The sequence below is a fragment of the Bufo bufo genome, chromosome 3 (assembly GCF_905171765.1).
Source record: "Bufo bufo chromosome 3, aBufBuf1.1, whole genome shotgun sequence".
In the NCBI taxonomy this organism is placed as follows: Eukaryota; Metazoa; Chordata; class Amphibia; order Anura; family Bufonidae; genus Bufo; species Bufo bufo.
Window position 1 is genome coordinate 507,512,061 of NC_053391.1, and position 17,107 is coordinate 507,529,167.

The 17,107-nt window shown below is 37.9% G+C and overlaps 1 protein-coding gene across 1 annotated transcript in view; it reads left to right on the forward strand.

Annotated features, from left to right (window-relative positions):
• The first annotated feature begins 2,979 nt into the window (after positions 1–2,979).
• The window catches only part of EDNRB (endothelin receptor type B), a 54,913-nt gene continuing 40,785 nt past the window's right edge, over positions 2,980–17,107 (forward strand). Inside the window, exons 1-2 of the mRNA XM_040425326.1 lie at positions 2,980–3,165; positions 3,935–4,470. Coding sequence (XP_040281260.1) covers positions 4,012–4,470 — 459 coding nt within the window. The 5' untranslated portion in view covers positions 2,980–3,165; positions 3,935–4,011. The remainder of the gene's footprint in view (positions 3,166–3,934; positions 4,471–17,107) is intronic.

Genomic DNA, 17,107 nt, shown 5'->3' on the forward strand with positions numbered 1-17,107 from the left:
GGGGAGGGGGCAAAACACATCTGAGGCCTGTGGGGGGCCCAAAACCCAATTATCACCACAGCATGACCAATGCTACCTAAATACAGATAGCACTACATAGGAACTAAATAATATTACCATACTATACTGAACAAAGTCCATTATACAAGGACATGTATTACCTGTGATAGGTAGTTGTGTTAGGTATTAGTTGCTCTGCAGACTGTATAAGTGAATGCAGTACAGTAAAAGTAATTGACATATGTTCTCCAAAAGGAGTCATTTGATCAAGATGGTGAATTGAAGGGCTGGGAGCATATGACTGCTGAAGCCAATACAGTTGGGATTGGCGATCACCTGGAGATCACTATTCTTGCCCTGGTGGTCCCCCTTCTCGTACCCCTGGGAATCATGTATGAAGATGTTGATTTATAATTCCCCTTCTATAATGTCCTTGACACCTCCAACCTAAGAGGTGCGTTTCTCACAGTTTATTTAGGACAAAAACAATTTCTCAGTTGTAAAATGTTGTGAATCAGCCAGTACCGTACAGAGAACTAATCAGTATAGACAGTGATATTGTATATAACTGTTAGAGGTGGATCTGAGAACAATTCTTCATTTCAAATCCTGCGCCTGTCTTCATTCGGCGCAGGCGTTCTGAGAGAAGGACGCTCGCCTCCTCAGCACTCCCTCAGTGCGCCTGCACCGAATGAAGACAGGCGCGGGATTTGAAATGCTGACAGCGCCAGCCGGAGGAGGAGAGCGCTCGCTGGCCCTGTCAATCAACTGGAGGAGGGGGCGGTTTTTTAAAAGGAGGATGCGGCGGCTACCAGCAAGTAGACGCCCTACTTGCTGGTAGTGAAGTCATTTGCATATTTTAAAAGCTCGATTTTTAATGAAACGAAGCCACAGAACAAGGTAAGAGCCCTATATAGGGAATAGTCGTTCAATAAGGATTTTAACAAGCCCAAAAATGAAGAATGTGTTTTGGGGGGTGACAGAAGCCCTTTAAGAAGTAAGAGCGGAATAATAAAATCTGTAAAATAATAGCTAGACGTGAACAGCAATGCAGGCTCATGTGGGACATTTATCATGAAAAGCTGCTCCAGTTTTCCTGCTCCACCCTCCTACTGGAGTGAGATTGTGACTTTTTAGAGCCAGAATTGTGGAATAAGCATGATAAATCAGGTTTATCTGGATGCTAACAGAGACACACACAGATGTCAATCTCTGCCCTGGGGGCTGCATTCTGCTTCATATCCTTACTAACATTCCAGTCTGTGTCTTCCAGGGCACAACACTTCATCACAATAGTCTTATTCAGTTCCATTCACAAGTCAGTCCATACCACCTGGTTATGCCCCCAAATCACCCAAACTCACACTAAATATAGAAGGAGAAAGCCGGTGTCACGTTTATTACATACAACCTTTGAGTCTGACAAGTTCCAATATAAAATCCAGCTCCTGGGTACAAAAAATGGACTGGGCCAGCAGACAGTCTAAGTAAAGCCACCATATGATTTATTTATTTTTTAACTAAGAATTGTACAACCACACGGTAAGATTTCTGCATGCAGCTTTGGAAACCAAAATTAGGAGTGGATCATAAAAGGAGAGAAAGTATAAAAGACAGATACGACTTTTCCTCTTTTCTTGAACTCACTCCTGGATTTGGCTTCCAAAGCTGCATCAGGAACCTGACTATGTGGCCATTCCCTATGATAATGTCATTTTATGCAATAGATATAGTAAGGGCGGATTTGCATCAGCGTTAGTGTACGAGCCTTTTTTTGTGGTCCGTATACGGTCCGTATACGGAACCATTCATTTCAATGGTTCCGCAAAAAAAAAACGGAATGTGTTCCGTATGCATTTCGTTTCCGTATTTCCGTTTTTCCGTTCTGTTGAAAGATAGAACATGTCCTATATTTGGCCGCAAATCACGTTCCGTGGCTCCATTAAAGTCAATGGTTCCGCAAAAAAAACTGAACACATACGAAAATGCATCCGTATGTCTTCCGTGTCTGTTCCGTTTTTGCTGAACCATCTATTGAAAATGTTATGCCCAGCCCAATTTTTTCTATGTAATTACTGTATACTTTATATGCCATAAGGAAAAACGGAAAGGAAACAGAAACACAACGGAACTCAAAAACGGAACAATGGATCCATGAAAAACGGACCGCAAAAAACTATAAAAGCCATACGTTCGTGTGAACTAGGCCTTAGGACTGAATGCAAAACGAAACCCATTAGGAGGCACAAACAACGGTTCAGTTTTTTTTCCGTTATGTATGATGGAAAAAAGTTCTATTGACAGGGCTTTGTTTTCCCCGTCATACATAACAGAAAAAAACTGAACCGTTATTTGTGCCCATAGAAATGTATTAGGATGGAGCAAAACGGAATGCCTCTTAATGGGTTCCGTTTTGCATTTCTGTTTTTTTTTCCGCTATAGCCCTGGTATAACAGAACAGTATAACGGAAATGCTGATGCGAACCCACCCTAAACATGATTACCACCGCAGATCCGCCCATTCCGTGGGGTCTATAGAAAGTGTCACTAAAGTTTAAGGAGCAAATTCACTAAAGAAATGTATGACTTAATTCCATTCCATACATGTGAATGGGGTCATTTCAGTATGTGCGTGAATTTCTGCAATCCCCTACTTACAAGATGGAACTGGAACTACAATATTATAAGCCAAGTACAGAAATTGAACCTCCATGTGTATAATTTGCTTTCTATATTGTCTTATGCAAGGACATGTAACTACTGATATTCAAGCATTTTATAGAAGGGCTACACAAATTTGGAGCTAATATAATAAATACGTGCTAAGTAATTTATCCTATGCGCAAAACACGTGAATGTAGCCCAGTTTGATCTTTCAATGATGCTAGCCACACTTCAGGAACAAGAGTGGTCTAGGGATAGGTTGCTGTAGGAGGGAGCAGGCGGGGTCTGTCAGTGACTAATGTACAAGTATTTGACTAGTGGTTTTCAGACACAAACACATACCAGGAGAAAGGTTTGAAATGTTCATTCCATCCATGTCCACTGAGACATTTCAGAAGATCCCCAGCCTGATGTAACTCCCCAGGACGTCTCACCAGCTGAAGAAATATCCTTTACTTCCTACATCTTCACTGTTTCACTCTATGGCTGGATTTAATTAAGGTATTTTACAATTTATGTGATTAGTTATCATGTTTATATTTTTAATGGCAGTTTTATTTGCAACATTTTGCGACACAAAGTTTTCTGGTATTCTGTAGAAAATAGATACATTTATGTCACCTTTTACCTAGTTTTACATTTACAGGATGCTAATGTACTCTTGTCTCTTGTTTATGGTATCAGACCTATTCTATTTGAAGCTATATATATACACACACACACACACACATACATATATATATATACATACACACACATATATATAAATACATATATTTAAAGATGTAGCTGAATTATGATATTATGATTATATCCCTTTACATAGGAGTGAAGCAAAATCTCCACTCCTGTTAACGGCAAAGAGTCAAATGATGAGTTCAGCTTTCCTATATCTATATATCAAATGAGAAAAATGAATCAATAACACATTACTATGTTCTATACAGTACATGTACCTTATGTTTGCTATGATAAATAAAACTGTGATGCTTAGGCTACTTTCACACTAGCATTTTTGCTAGATCCGGCAGGGCTCAGCAAAAACGCTTCTGTTACTGATAATACGACCATCTGCATCCGTTATGAAGGGATCCGAAGCGGTTTTGCCGGTATTGAGCTCCTATGACGGAACTCAATACCGGAAAACTTTAACGCTAGTGTGAAAGTAGCCTTATCGTGTATAATAATATGCAATGATTTTTTTAATATTATCTGTCTTTAAAAAAGATAAGTGCAAGCACAACTAGTAATATTCTGTCTTCTCGGACAGGTCCTGAGTGAATATATAAGCTCACTGTTTCATTTGGCTGTGAGCGGCTACCCAAAACTTTGCAATCCCTACGCATCATGGAGATTACATGGCACTATGTAAGACTGGCGCTCTTGCTGTTCTGTACAGTCATAGTCTTTGGTGAAGAACCTATTCCTTCCCTTCAACCATCCTCTAATGAAGAGCTACCATTGCTGGGAAGTGTACCCACAACATTAAAGGCAAATGAAATGAAGACCTCAGATGCCCATCATCTACTAAATCATAGCATGACCCAAAACAAAGGTTATCAATCAAGACAGAGTAGGATGTATTCAGTGTGTGGGCCTAAGCTCGAGATCAAGGACACTTTCAAATATATTAACACAGTGATATCATGCCTGATATTCATAGTCGGAGTGATTGGGAACTCAACCCTGTTGAGGATAATCTATAAAAACAAGAGCATGAGAAACAATACCAACTTGCTGATTGCCAGCCTGGCCCTAGGCGACCTGCTGCATATCATAATTGACATACCAATCACCACGTATAAGGTAAGAACAAGATGGTTTTAGCTCAATTTCTCCTCTCATATTGTTAAAATTAGGGTGCCTACATTTTATTATTATATATTTTAAAATGATTTAAAATGAAAATAAATGAAAATACAGCTTAATTGCTGTATAGTAAGGTTCTACAAATTTCTAATATGCTTTGTGTTTTAATATCTCAAAATTTTCAAGACCTTCATTGAATTATAACACTTTTGTTTACATGCAGGGACTTAAAATCTGTTCCCAAGGGTGCCTTCGCATGCTGTGGATTTTGTTGCAGAATTTTCCACGGCTGAAAATCAATGACATTAATTCCATGGATTTCTGCAAGCCCCATTCAGGGGAATGGGACTGATTTTCAGTTGCAGAAAATCCGCAGTGTGTAAAGGCGCCCTATCTGTTCTTGCTCAGAGCTGAGAAACAGACACAATTGTATCCAGCCCATGTAATATTTTGCGAGCTCAATGGGTCAGCAGCAGCTGCACTAATCTCTCTGATCATTCGCTACAATGTGTACTAAATGTATCAGGCTGTTTATATCACAGAGCATTGTCTGGACTGGATACAATGCATCCACTTCTCAGCAGGATTGTATTAGAAAAGCTTTTATCCACTGACAGCAAAGATTTAGAATATGATGGGTAATGAAAGCACAAAGGGGGTATTAATTAAGAATGGCATTTCATATTTGAAAAGTGCACTGGAGTAATACGAGTCAAAATGGTTTAAATTATAGTAACAGATGGTAACATCCCTTCTGCTAGGCTCCACACACTTTTTAAAAGTGGTAAGAATGGCAGAAAAGTGCAAATTTTGGTGTAAAATGTGGCACATGCAAAAAAATATTACTATTTTCACATCTGAAAATTGGCATACATAGGTTAAGAAATTCCACTAAAGTATATTACAATGTTTCTTTCCATTATTTCAACTTTTCTTCATTCAATGATTAGGCATTTTTTACATTTTTATATCTGCAAATATATTCATCAATTCCTAATTCTGTCTTTGCATACCATTAAGGGGACGGCAAAGAAAAAAAGGGGTCAGTCCGCACATCCCAATCAGCAGGTGCACGTTGCTATGGCTGAAAACACAAAGAAAAAAATACAATGCCACAGCTCTCTGCAAACCAAGGGGACGGCCACACATTCAGGTTTCCTGATGCAGTTTTGGAAGCGGAAGCAAAGGGTGAATTGGAAAAAAGAGAAGTCATATCTGTCTTTTATACTTTGTCTCCTTTATGATCCACTCTTAATTTTAGGTCCCAAAACTGCATCCGGAAACCTCACATTGTGGTCGCACCTTAATACAAGCTTACAAAAATGTCTGTACACTTAGCTCACTGAAAAGAAGGAGCAAAAATGTTCAATATGGGTTCTCACACACATGAATTTTGCACTAGCAGTTTTCAACACAAAAAAACAATGGGCCAGATTTATCATTAGCTCAAGTCAGAATAATTGAGTGAAAAAGTCGCAAAAAAATGCGCAAACGCTAAAACCTCGCACAAATTTGCAACTTTTTTCTGCTCTGCACTATGCTCGCCAGTTTTCTGAAAGTGGGCGTGTTTTCTTATGTAAATTAATCTCTAGACAGATTTACTATTGGGACTATTTAAAAAGTCGCAAAAAAGTCGCCAAAAAATGCGCAATTTCACTCTAGTGAGGACCATGCTTATCTTATGAGACTTTTTAATAGAACATGCCACTTTTTCATAAAAACGTGTGACTTTTTCGTAAAGACGTGCGACTTTTGTAAAGCTGCTTACTGACGGATAAACTGCTACCGTCAAACCATATTTATTACAGTCTTAAAGGGCCGATCATAAATCTGACTTGGCTAAAACTGACTTTAGCCATATGTGAAAGTGGAGTGAGCTGTCAGAGTAATGACAAATCTGGCAATATGTTTTTTTATTGGATTGGGGTGCAACTGCATTTCATGATGTGTTTTTTGTGGCATTTTTCTATATTTATTTTTTTTACAAATGACTGTGTGAATTGTTTTTTCTGGCTTTTTTCTATATAGTGAAAGAGATGGAAAAAATGCTTGTATGTCCTGCGTTTCATAATTCCCATAGACTTTCAGCTAACATCTGGAGCTGGCAATTATACTGCTAAAAATGCTGGTTCAAAAAAAAACAGGAACAAAAAAATGCCACTGCATATGCAAAATTACTGAAAAATGCCAGCAAAAATCTGTGTGTAAAAGCACTGTTAGGTTCCTTACACGTGAATTTGTCTTTGACATCAGAATAAGCACTTTTTTGCTATCTGCAGTTTTGGTGCTTTTTTTCTAGCATTTGTTGCACGCAGTATAGCTTATCACAGGCTTTTTCTTAAAAATATTTTTCCCATATAGAGAAGCAGCAATAAAGACTAAAAACATGACCCAATGAACAAAATGCCACTAGCAAAAATCCATTTGTGCAAAAACACTGCAAAATAAAAATATGAAAGTGCAGAAAAACATCACTAAAATCCTATGTGTGAAAAGCACCCTTAGGCAAATATACCATTGTATCTTAACGGTTTATCAGTATGCTTCCTCAAAGGCAAAATCAGAAGATGGAACTAGAAATATTGTCAATTTAGAATGATAAAAGAGTTACCAAAGGTGGAACCTGAGCGGCAGCTTTCATGGCTGTTTATTATCTGTTTATTTTCTATGTGAAGCAATGGGAGGAGGGACAAAGTAATTTCCTAATTATGGTATATGTTTAGCTAGTCTATTGTACAATATGAGCTGAGTATATTTCTTTGACTACTCACATAAGGCATCTTACTACAAAGTTTTCAATTAATCTGCAATTTATGTAACTTTGTATTCCTTCTTTTTTAATGGACATTTACATAGAAAGTTGTAGCTAAGCTTTCCTTTACACAAGGCAAAGTCCCAGATGCAATAAAACTGCCATAATTTACCTATGTAATGGATGCATAGATCTGATCTCACAGATGAATCTTTGAAACGTCTGCTTGTTATGTTAGGTGTAAACTCCCTTAAGCAAGCCACATAGTCAACAAAACAATTACAATCTTTTGAAGAAATGTGATGTGTTCTAAGAGGATGGGGTAGGGTGGCCTGTACTGTAAATAGACTGACACAGAGGTTAAGTCAAAGAGGAAGCAATTTGTAATATTAGACAGGTCATGTACAATGCTGAAATTGGATGAAACATTAGATAAGAACATAACTAATGGTAACCATGCATGAAGCAGACATGTAAACAGTGACTTAATCCATGATGTCTTACTAATTATTTCAACATTTGTGTCATTTCTTTTCACATGCTGACTGTGAACATGCAGGGGTAATTCAATGTCAAAGAATCTAGTTGGGATTAGTAAAGCAATCATTTGTGATAATGCAAGTCTACAGTTTAAGTTTACTGTATGTTAGTGTCACGTTATGTAGGGAACAGTGCCATACTGAACTCTACCCCCAGTACTGTCCCTAATTACTTGGACAATACTCCCAAAATAGCAGCCCCCAAATAGGCGATGGTCCCTAACCTGGCTCAGTGCACAGTACCTGTGGGCGAATGTGGTGTACAGACCAGGTCAGAACCAGTGAGTAATGCCTGAACTAAGAGAGAGACAAATACCAAGCAGGGTCAAACATCAGAGGCGAGGTAACAAATAGGCAGAAGGCCAGAGATCCCGGAATCCAGAGAACAAGTGACAGAATGCTTGTGAGGCAAGAAAATCAATCACAGACAACTGTGGTGAGCAGTCGCTTGTTTAAATACTCCGCCATCAGACATCGGTGCCGAACCTGATAGCCCATCATCTTTGCTCCATGATAGGCTGACCAGCCCCACTTTCAGCAAGGTTGTTTGTCACAGCCCCGCCATAGAGATGTCAGGCTCGCCGTAGGAGCGTTAACGGGTTAAGTGCATGAGAATTAGTTTTTGGATTTTTGTGGGAGTGTTTTCTTGTGACACATATTAATGATTCATTGGGGCCTTTTTTAAATGTTTTATTAAAATGGATATAAATTGAACTGGTGAAATTAACTTTAAAAATATGCTATAAATAGAAGAGTTTTAGCTAGGTTTTTGGTAACATGGTAGTCCCTTAGGGGACTACCTGGGACCTTTTGATCCCTTGTCCTATTCACCCTAATAGAGATTATTTCAGGGTGATTAGGATTCAGACATTCTCCCTGCTGAGCTGTGTCTCGTGCACAGCACAGCAGGGAGCTTACCATGGCAGGCCTGGGTAGCTTTAGAAGTGTCCAGGCTGCCATGGTAACCAATTTCACTGCAGTGTCTCCGATTGGAAGGCAGAGGGAGCCACATCCGTTGGCCTCACCGATGCCGCGATTGCTGTTTACACACATTTCTGGGTTAGGACCCCTTCCTCATGTCTTTATTGCTTTAATGCAATAAATTGGATTGATTGCATCTATTGGTAGTACACCACTCTGGAGAATTTCCTTATTCCTTTATTATCTTTCTAACCTCATCCTTCAATTTTAAATTTTTATCCTAAACTCTGTACATTTATTTCTTAGTTCTATCCATCTATATTTCTCTACAAAGAGTCTTTTTTTGTTTAATCCTCTCCACCACCTGTTGCTCCACTTTTTTCCCCACCCTCCTTTCCACTACAACATGCATTTTCTCTTGAACTTGTTCATTGTTGTATCCCGTCTACACTTCGTGGACTTTGATCCGAATTTCAGGGATTTCACCATGAAACCAAATGTCCTTGTGTTTCATAGTAACGAATCGATTTTTCCTGAATGGCAGTAAAAAATAAAAATGAATAAATCATACCTACCTCATCTGTTTGAGCGTGAAGAGTCAGCCACCACCATCTTGATTGAAGTTCCTGCTCGTAATCCTGTGCATGGTGATGTATGGAGTCTCTTCACGATCAAATGGATGAGGTAAGATTTTATAAATTTTTTAAGAAATGTTACACTGTTATATCAATATGAGATGCCGCGATCAGCTATGAAAGTGGCATCTGAGGGGTACAACGATGGAGAGCGGCACAATCACCGTTCCCCTAATTCATCACAAAGCTATTTTTTTTATTTTTTATATAGCCAAGCAGCCGAATCAAATTTTTCAGTACTTCGCTCATCTCTAGTATACACAATACCATCTCACATTTGCTTCACAAAGCAATCCGCAATGTTTCATCATCTTGCCCACATGTTGTTTTTTCATTATATACTTGCGTCTAAACTTAACAAGAACCTTTGTGACCTGCATAACAAGCAACTATTTCTCAACTGACAATTCACTTCTGAGTAACAATTGTTCTCCTTCTGACACTAATTGCTACTTTTAGCATCATACATCCATGTTAGGCTCCACTCACAATAGCTTTTGCTGCATCTTTCTCTTTTTGATTTATCTGGGCACTAACACAAACTGATAGAATTACTGATCCATGCAATGTCAGTTTTTATCAGCTTTTCAGTAATTATTTTGTCCCACTAGACATGCTGGATCTTGTAACAAAATGGTCCTAACTAAATTGATACAAAATTATATAAACTGACATCTTTTATACTAGTTCACTTTACATAGAAATAAAAGTTCAGCAAATGATCCTTATGTTTTTCTTCTTACGTAGAGAAATTCAAAGGTAAATTCTAGTATAAAGTGAACTTTGATTGTTAGTGAAAAAGGCAATAAAAGAGACATGCAACATATAGTTAATTTACCCCTTAAGGACATCTGCCGTACATGTATGATGGTAGTTGATTCTTTAAAAATTGCACCCACTCCATTGCGCAGTGGGCGCCATAGCCACCAGATTTCTGCTATATAAAACAGCAGATTCCTGGAACGAATGTCTCTGATCAGCAATAATGTCAATCATAAACATTTAACCACTCAGATGCTATGGTCATTTGTAACCATGGCATCTGAGGCGGCTTTCCCTGGGAAGACTGAGCTCCTAGGGATGAATGGTTCCCCTGCACAGCGATTGGTGGAGCCATTCATTCTCAATCATAGCCTCAGCCCATCTGAAGTATCCAAGGCTACTACAGTGATAGTTCCTATGGAGCACCATCTAAGTATTTTAATACTTTAGTTGCCTTTTCACTTAATTTCATTAATAAGTAAAACATTAAATAAAAAAGTTAAACCTAGTTAAAGTTCACACCAGTTATTTCATCAGTCATTTCCATTATTGTGAACCAAAACCTGCAGTGGAGGCTACTGAGAGATAAGGGATAATGGAAAGATATCCTCCTGTTCTGTATTTTTGATGCGCACCGAGTTTTGGCTCACAATATCTGATGGAAATAACTGAAGTGGAAACTTGGACTAACTTTTACAAATTGTTATACATTCGATGAAGACCAAAATACATCTTTGGTCAATATCTAAAGGGACACTTCCATTCCAAAGATATATATATATATATATATATATATATATATATATATATATATATATATATATATGTAAAAATTGAAACAAGGCAACACTCCGGTCTTAGAGAAGGAAAGTGGATCCTTTATTACACCCAATGTGGAGCCATAAGACCGGAGTGCTGCTTTGTTTCAATTATACAATACAGTTTGTGGATTTTTCATCAGGAATCCTGCAAGGACTTTGCACCTGGCTGCTATTTACTTCTGTAAACTCACTTTCATAAACTTGGGCATATGGGAAAGACATGCAAATAGTGTTTCAGCTGAAAAACAAGGCAGATTCTGCTAATTTGCATATCTTTCCTGTATGCCCAAGTTTGAGTTCAAATGAGTTTACATGACAAAACTGTGTAGAAAGGTTATTGAATATAATGCTAGGACAATTAGAAAACTGAAAATTTTTATGCAGCCCTCCTAGGCAGTGAGAGAAAAGTTAGCTGGCATCCAAAAAAAAAGTTTACAATTTTTGTCACCCTAATGATAATGATCTAGGGGCACAGGTCTCCCAAGCCATCCAACTCAATTAAAGCAACTTTCAGGCTTGCTGGCTTTCTCCTTTTGGATAGAGTGCTGATCTTGTATGTCTCAAGGCCATTGGAAGGTATTCGCAAATTTATGTTGAATATTCAGCTAAAAATTTGAGAAATATTGTGAATTTGAATATTGCCTATGCTGCTTATCACTACTGAGCAGATTGATGTATAGCTTTGAGGGAAAAGATTCAATAAAACTTGTAATGTATACATTTAAAACTCATTTTCAGAGCTCAGTTGCCCAAGTGGATGGTTTTACCAATTACGGATAGTTTTATCTCTGGATACACACTTATAAAGGAAATGTTATCAATCACTGATAGGATCACACACTTCGCTACTGAGCTCTGAAAAAGCAGAGATTTAAAGGGCATCTGTCAGCAGATTTGTACCTATGAAACTGGCTGATCTGTTGCATGTGCGCTTGGCAGCTGAAGGCATCTGTGTTGGTCCCATGTTCATATGTGCCCACATTGAAGTCAGGGCTAGGCATGATCACGTTTAGAATGCCTAGCCCTGTCAATCAAGCTGCAGAGCACATGAAAGTTGCAGAGGGAGCAGAGCCTCTAGGTGTTGTGGCAATCAGCTCAAATGGTGACTTCAGATATAGTTCAAATAGTCTTTTTTATTTTGTCCAAAACGGATTCAACAAATACTCATTTACTTCAGCATGTAAATACACAAAAAACACAGTCCATGTGAAGTAGTCTGACTCATAGTCCTCTGTAGTTCCTGGTTTCTACCACCATCTTGAGGGGGAAAAGACTTGGCGATAGCAGGCTTCTCCGCTGAAACACTCCACAGAGCTGTAGTCCCAGTCTATCACACTTCCAGACTAGGAACCACACCCCTAGCTCTCCTGGGCTTCCTAGCTTACACAGGCCAGCCAAAACCTGGTCTGGATACATTTGAGTAGTCATCCCACCCTGCTTTTTGACTACTCCAATGAAACCCAGACCGGATCAGCTGCAGCCAGCAGCTAAACTACTACTAACCTAACCTAGGGTTACTGACAAAACGTTACCAGTTCATTTCACTGAGGCCAGGCACCTCAGTAACACGTATATCAAAACATCATTTTTCTCAGCAATGTGGCACATATGAACATGGGACCAACACAGGTCAGCCAGTTTCATAGGTACAAATCTGCCCTTTAAAGGCATAATTAACAAGTTTTACCGAAACTTTTCCCCCTTGAAATACATACAGTTTATCCTGCTTTATAAGTTATGCAGCCTACAGACTGCACAACATTTCTCAAAGACTGGTTCTCTTTCCAGGACAGGAAATAGAATATATGAAATGACAAAAAACATTATATCCAGCAAACCATCAACTCTTTTTTTTAAATTGAATATTCACATAAACATAAACATTTTTTGATGATAGGCTGCGCATATAGTGGTGAATATATTAAAATCATTGTGCATTTATCTTCATTTACAATTTAATCAGAAATCCTTAGAGCCTATGTATTATTCATCTATTATTGTTCTGGCACACTAATCTAAACATCAGTCAAGCCAAATCAGATTAAGACTACACATGTCAATTCCACCGCTACTTGCTGCCTAATTCAATTTAAATAGAATGTTTTGCCTTATAATATTCTTCAAAAATGTGCTGACCATACACTTGTTAATTTTATAGTCCATAAGCATTTAGAAATATTTCTCTAGCCACAATCTGCTGAGCCAGAGTAGAAAAAAAGCGATTATCCCCAAGGGATTATTACATTACAGTTAGGGTCGTTCTTATCAATATTCAGTAAAATTCCATTTATCTGGCAAAAATAACAAGTGTGTGGATCAGATGATATGTAACAGTTCTAAACTTGAGTGTGATATCAAGTCTCACGATGACATCACAGCACAAAAGTCATTGAAGCCAATGGGGAAAAAAATGCCAAAAAGCGAGTTGTGAAAAATCAAGATGAAGATTGCTATGTCTGTATATATACAAGCAATACTATGCCTCTCCTAGCTGCACTGAGCTTCTGTTAACAGCTGATTACCAGTGGTCAGCCAGGATGGATTTATTTTTGTCTATTAACCACTCAACCCTCACACAAAAACTATATATCAATCTACCCAGCTCCTCCTGATCTATATCATATTACCTAAAGATTGGACTGCATTTTTATGGTGACAAGTTCCCATTAACTCCTTAACGCATAATTACTTACAGTGACATGATTGGCCATACATGGCCAGTCATAGATGTATAATACATAGGGAGACTGTCCTCTAGTTGAAGCCCCCATGGCAAAATCACAGGGCTCCAAATGGTTGCTATTAAGGCTCCCAGCACTTTCATAGTGAGCTGCCTGTGAAGCTGAGCCTGGGGCAACAGCCTGACAGGCAGCCTGTGAAAATCCCATAGATATTGAATACAATTGCAGTCTATGGTACAAGCAATCAGAAGTTTGCATGCTCAAGTCTCCTAAGAAAACTTAAAAGTACAGTTAAAAAAGGTTTCGTAAAAAAATTTAAAAAGAAAATCAAAACACTCCCTTTTCCAAATTTAAATATTAAAATATTAAAATAAACTATAAAAATTAACATAGTAGGCATTGCCATGTTCAAAAATGTCTGAAGTATTAACATATAGCGATATTTATTGTGTGCAGTAAACGCCATAACAGAAAAAAAAATTGTTGATTTGCTGTTTTCCTCCAAATTTTTTTTTATAAAAGTGATTGTGTGTACGCCAAAATGTTACAAATTTAAACTACAGTTTTGTCTACAAAAAAAGCTCTGAAAACAGAAAAATTAAAAAGTTATGCCTGTCGGATTATGGCAATGCAATGAAAAAAAAAATTGTTCTTTTTCTGACCCGCAGAAGGTTGTCATATTGTCATGTCATTTTTAGCGCACTGTGAACTCCGTAAACACAAAAAAAAATTCAGTTTAACCCTATAAATATTTATTTTCCAGTTTTCCAATCCCAGCTCTGGTAAACTACCAGTTGTCCCACAAAAAAATACGTCTTCATACGGCTTTGTGAGTAGAAATTTTAAAAAGTTATGGCTCTTGGAAGGTGAGGAGGAAAAAACTAAATTAAAAAGAGAAAATTGTCCTTGTCCTTACGGGGTTAAAAGATAAGTAATCATTTGCTTCGCTATAACCAACATGTATAAATGTAAATTGGCTTTTAGTAAGTATCATTTTGAAATAAATTTCCAGCAAATCCGTATGATAGTGCGTATGATATTATTTCTTTCTGTGGGTAATATACCCAAAATGATTAAACTGTAGAAGGAGGTTCCCAATGTAGACCATTCAAGAAATAACATGATCAGTACTGCTGCCCTTTACCTGGATGATTGGAGATCATGAATGACATGGGACGTACTGTTAATCTGCAACAAAGTTAAGGCCAAAACAGTTCAAGAACGGATAAAACAAAAAATGTAGTGCTCACAGCAATTTGACCACTGATCAATCAGTAACCCTCAAGTGCATAATATACAGTTTAACAGGCTGAGATGCAAGACTCCAGCAGCAATCGCTGTTTTACTATGACATTTCATCCCTAATATTTTATTAGATCATGGTCCAAAAATATAGGGAGGGGCACATTTATTAAGACCGGCGTTTTAGATGCCGGTCTTAATAAGCCCTATAGCTTATAGCTGTAGAGGCACCAGCCTCTACATAACTTTGGTGCATCCAGCACCGATTCTCAATGTATGACAGCTTCCTAGCTGTGTTACATTTACACCATTTTGTAAGCCTAAACCAGGCATAGAAAATGGTAAATGAGATGGACCGGCTCTTCACCGCCCATGCCACGCCCACTTTTTTTAGACCTGATGCGAGCGGGAAAGAAGTCACAGATTCTGCAGCAGCATGGCGTGAGACAGAATCTGCCCCAGATATACACCACAAAAGTTGTGTTTATTGGGTCATAAATGACCCCCATAAGCTTCCACAATCAACACTCATTTAAACCTTACCCTTTATTTTTTTCTAATGCTTGGAATATTGTTTCTTTATTCTCTTAAATATTTACATTGGAAGAGTAAATTGTATTTCTAAAAAAGTCGCAGTTTCAGCAATTATTTAATTTCTATACAGCTTACTTGAACAGTTATTTTATTATAGTATTCATAAAAGTTCAAGTCTATCCCAAAACTACTAGTACTTTCAAAAGCATGTTTTGTCTTAAGGGTTCTAAAAGGTTTTATTGGGTGTTACACAACAGGAAAAGGTCTGGGAATGGAATGTAACTACTCAACACTGACTTTGAGCAGCGTCAGATTACCACAATAGTACTACTATACAGGCCATAATAGATGCATGTGATCATATCTGTCAGTTGGTAAATGTGATGAACTTTGGGGAACTATGACGAATTAGTAAAAGAAGAAAGCAAGCAGGATATTATCTACAGTTTTACCCCTTTTAGGTTATGACATTGGAAAATACAGGGACCCACTGGTCAGAAAATGAGGCTCTGAACTGTGATTCCATCATGACCAAAAATGATCATTCTTAGGACAGACAGATTTTCTTAGCAACATGGTTGCATTTCCTAGCACAACATATGGACAGGAGTGCCACAAAGCTGGGTTGAGCTCTGTTTATTGGGAAATGGGAATATTAGGTTCTACCATTATCTTTTTCCCAGTCAAGATTTTATTTTTACCAGAATAAGGATACTGAGAAAATGTGAATGTAATTTTTAGCAGAATTTTTAACTGAACATTGGGTGTTTAGGTGGCCCTTGTCATTAATAGGTTACATGAAAAGTTTGTTGCTGCGATATATTGTTGTTGCGATATATTGTCATGAACAAATTTCTGAGTATGCCAACAACATACTTCGGCTGGTATCTGTTAAGCTTTTGCATGTCACATACGTTGACAGGAAAAGGTCTCAAGCTTTTTGGGGACCTGGAGAAAAATTTGTATCAGCAGCAGGGGGTGAAGCGTATTTTAGGAAGTCATATCATATTGTTGCATATGTAGCTAAAGCCTTTGGTATTAATATAAAGGTAACAACTTAATATGGCAAATGCACCATTGCTCTATAGAAAATATTTATCCTACTACTCTTTTGGTCTGCCATATAATAGACTTATTAACTAACCACTACATTGAATCAGGATTAATAACAGAATCCATAACCCTCAGTCTGATCCATTGCCCAAGAACAGATATTAAACTATCCAAATCTAAAACGTGTTTTTGGGGATATTTTGAGCCATTTCTTTGACTATATTGCCACACAGATAACAATCTCTCCAACAATGCCATGTTGGAATTCATCTCTGCAGGTTTTTACAAAAAGTATTTAATGATAAGCACATTGATTTGTTAGGCAACAAACAGAAATAGTGGAATTAAAATATCCTACAGCAAAGTCTGGTTATAAATGTACAAATTTAAAATGAAACATTTCCAACACACTATAAAAACTTTACTTCTTTATTGGAAAATCCTTAAGGGTACATTCACACTAGCGTTTTGCTGGATCCGGCAGGGTCCAGCAAAAACGCTTCCATTACTGATAATACAAAGGTCTGCATCTGTTATGAACGGATCCCGTTGTATTATCTTTAACATATCTTTAACATTGCCAAGACAGATCTGTCATTAACTCCATTGAAAGTCAATGAGGGTCTGACTGCTGGAGGGGTTGTGGGCATAGAGGATTTCTCCTCCACATATTATGGTCATGCCCCAAAATCTC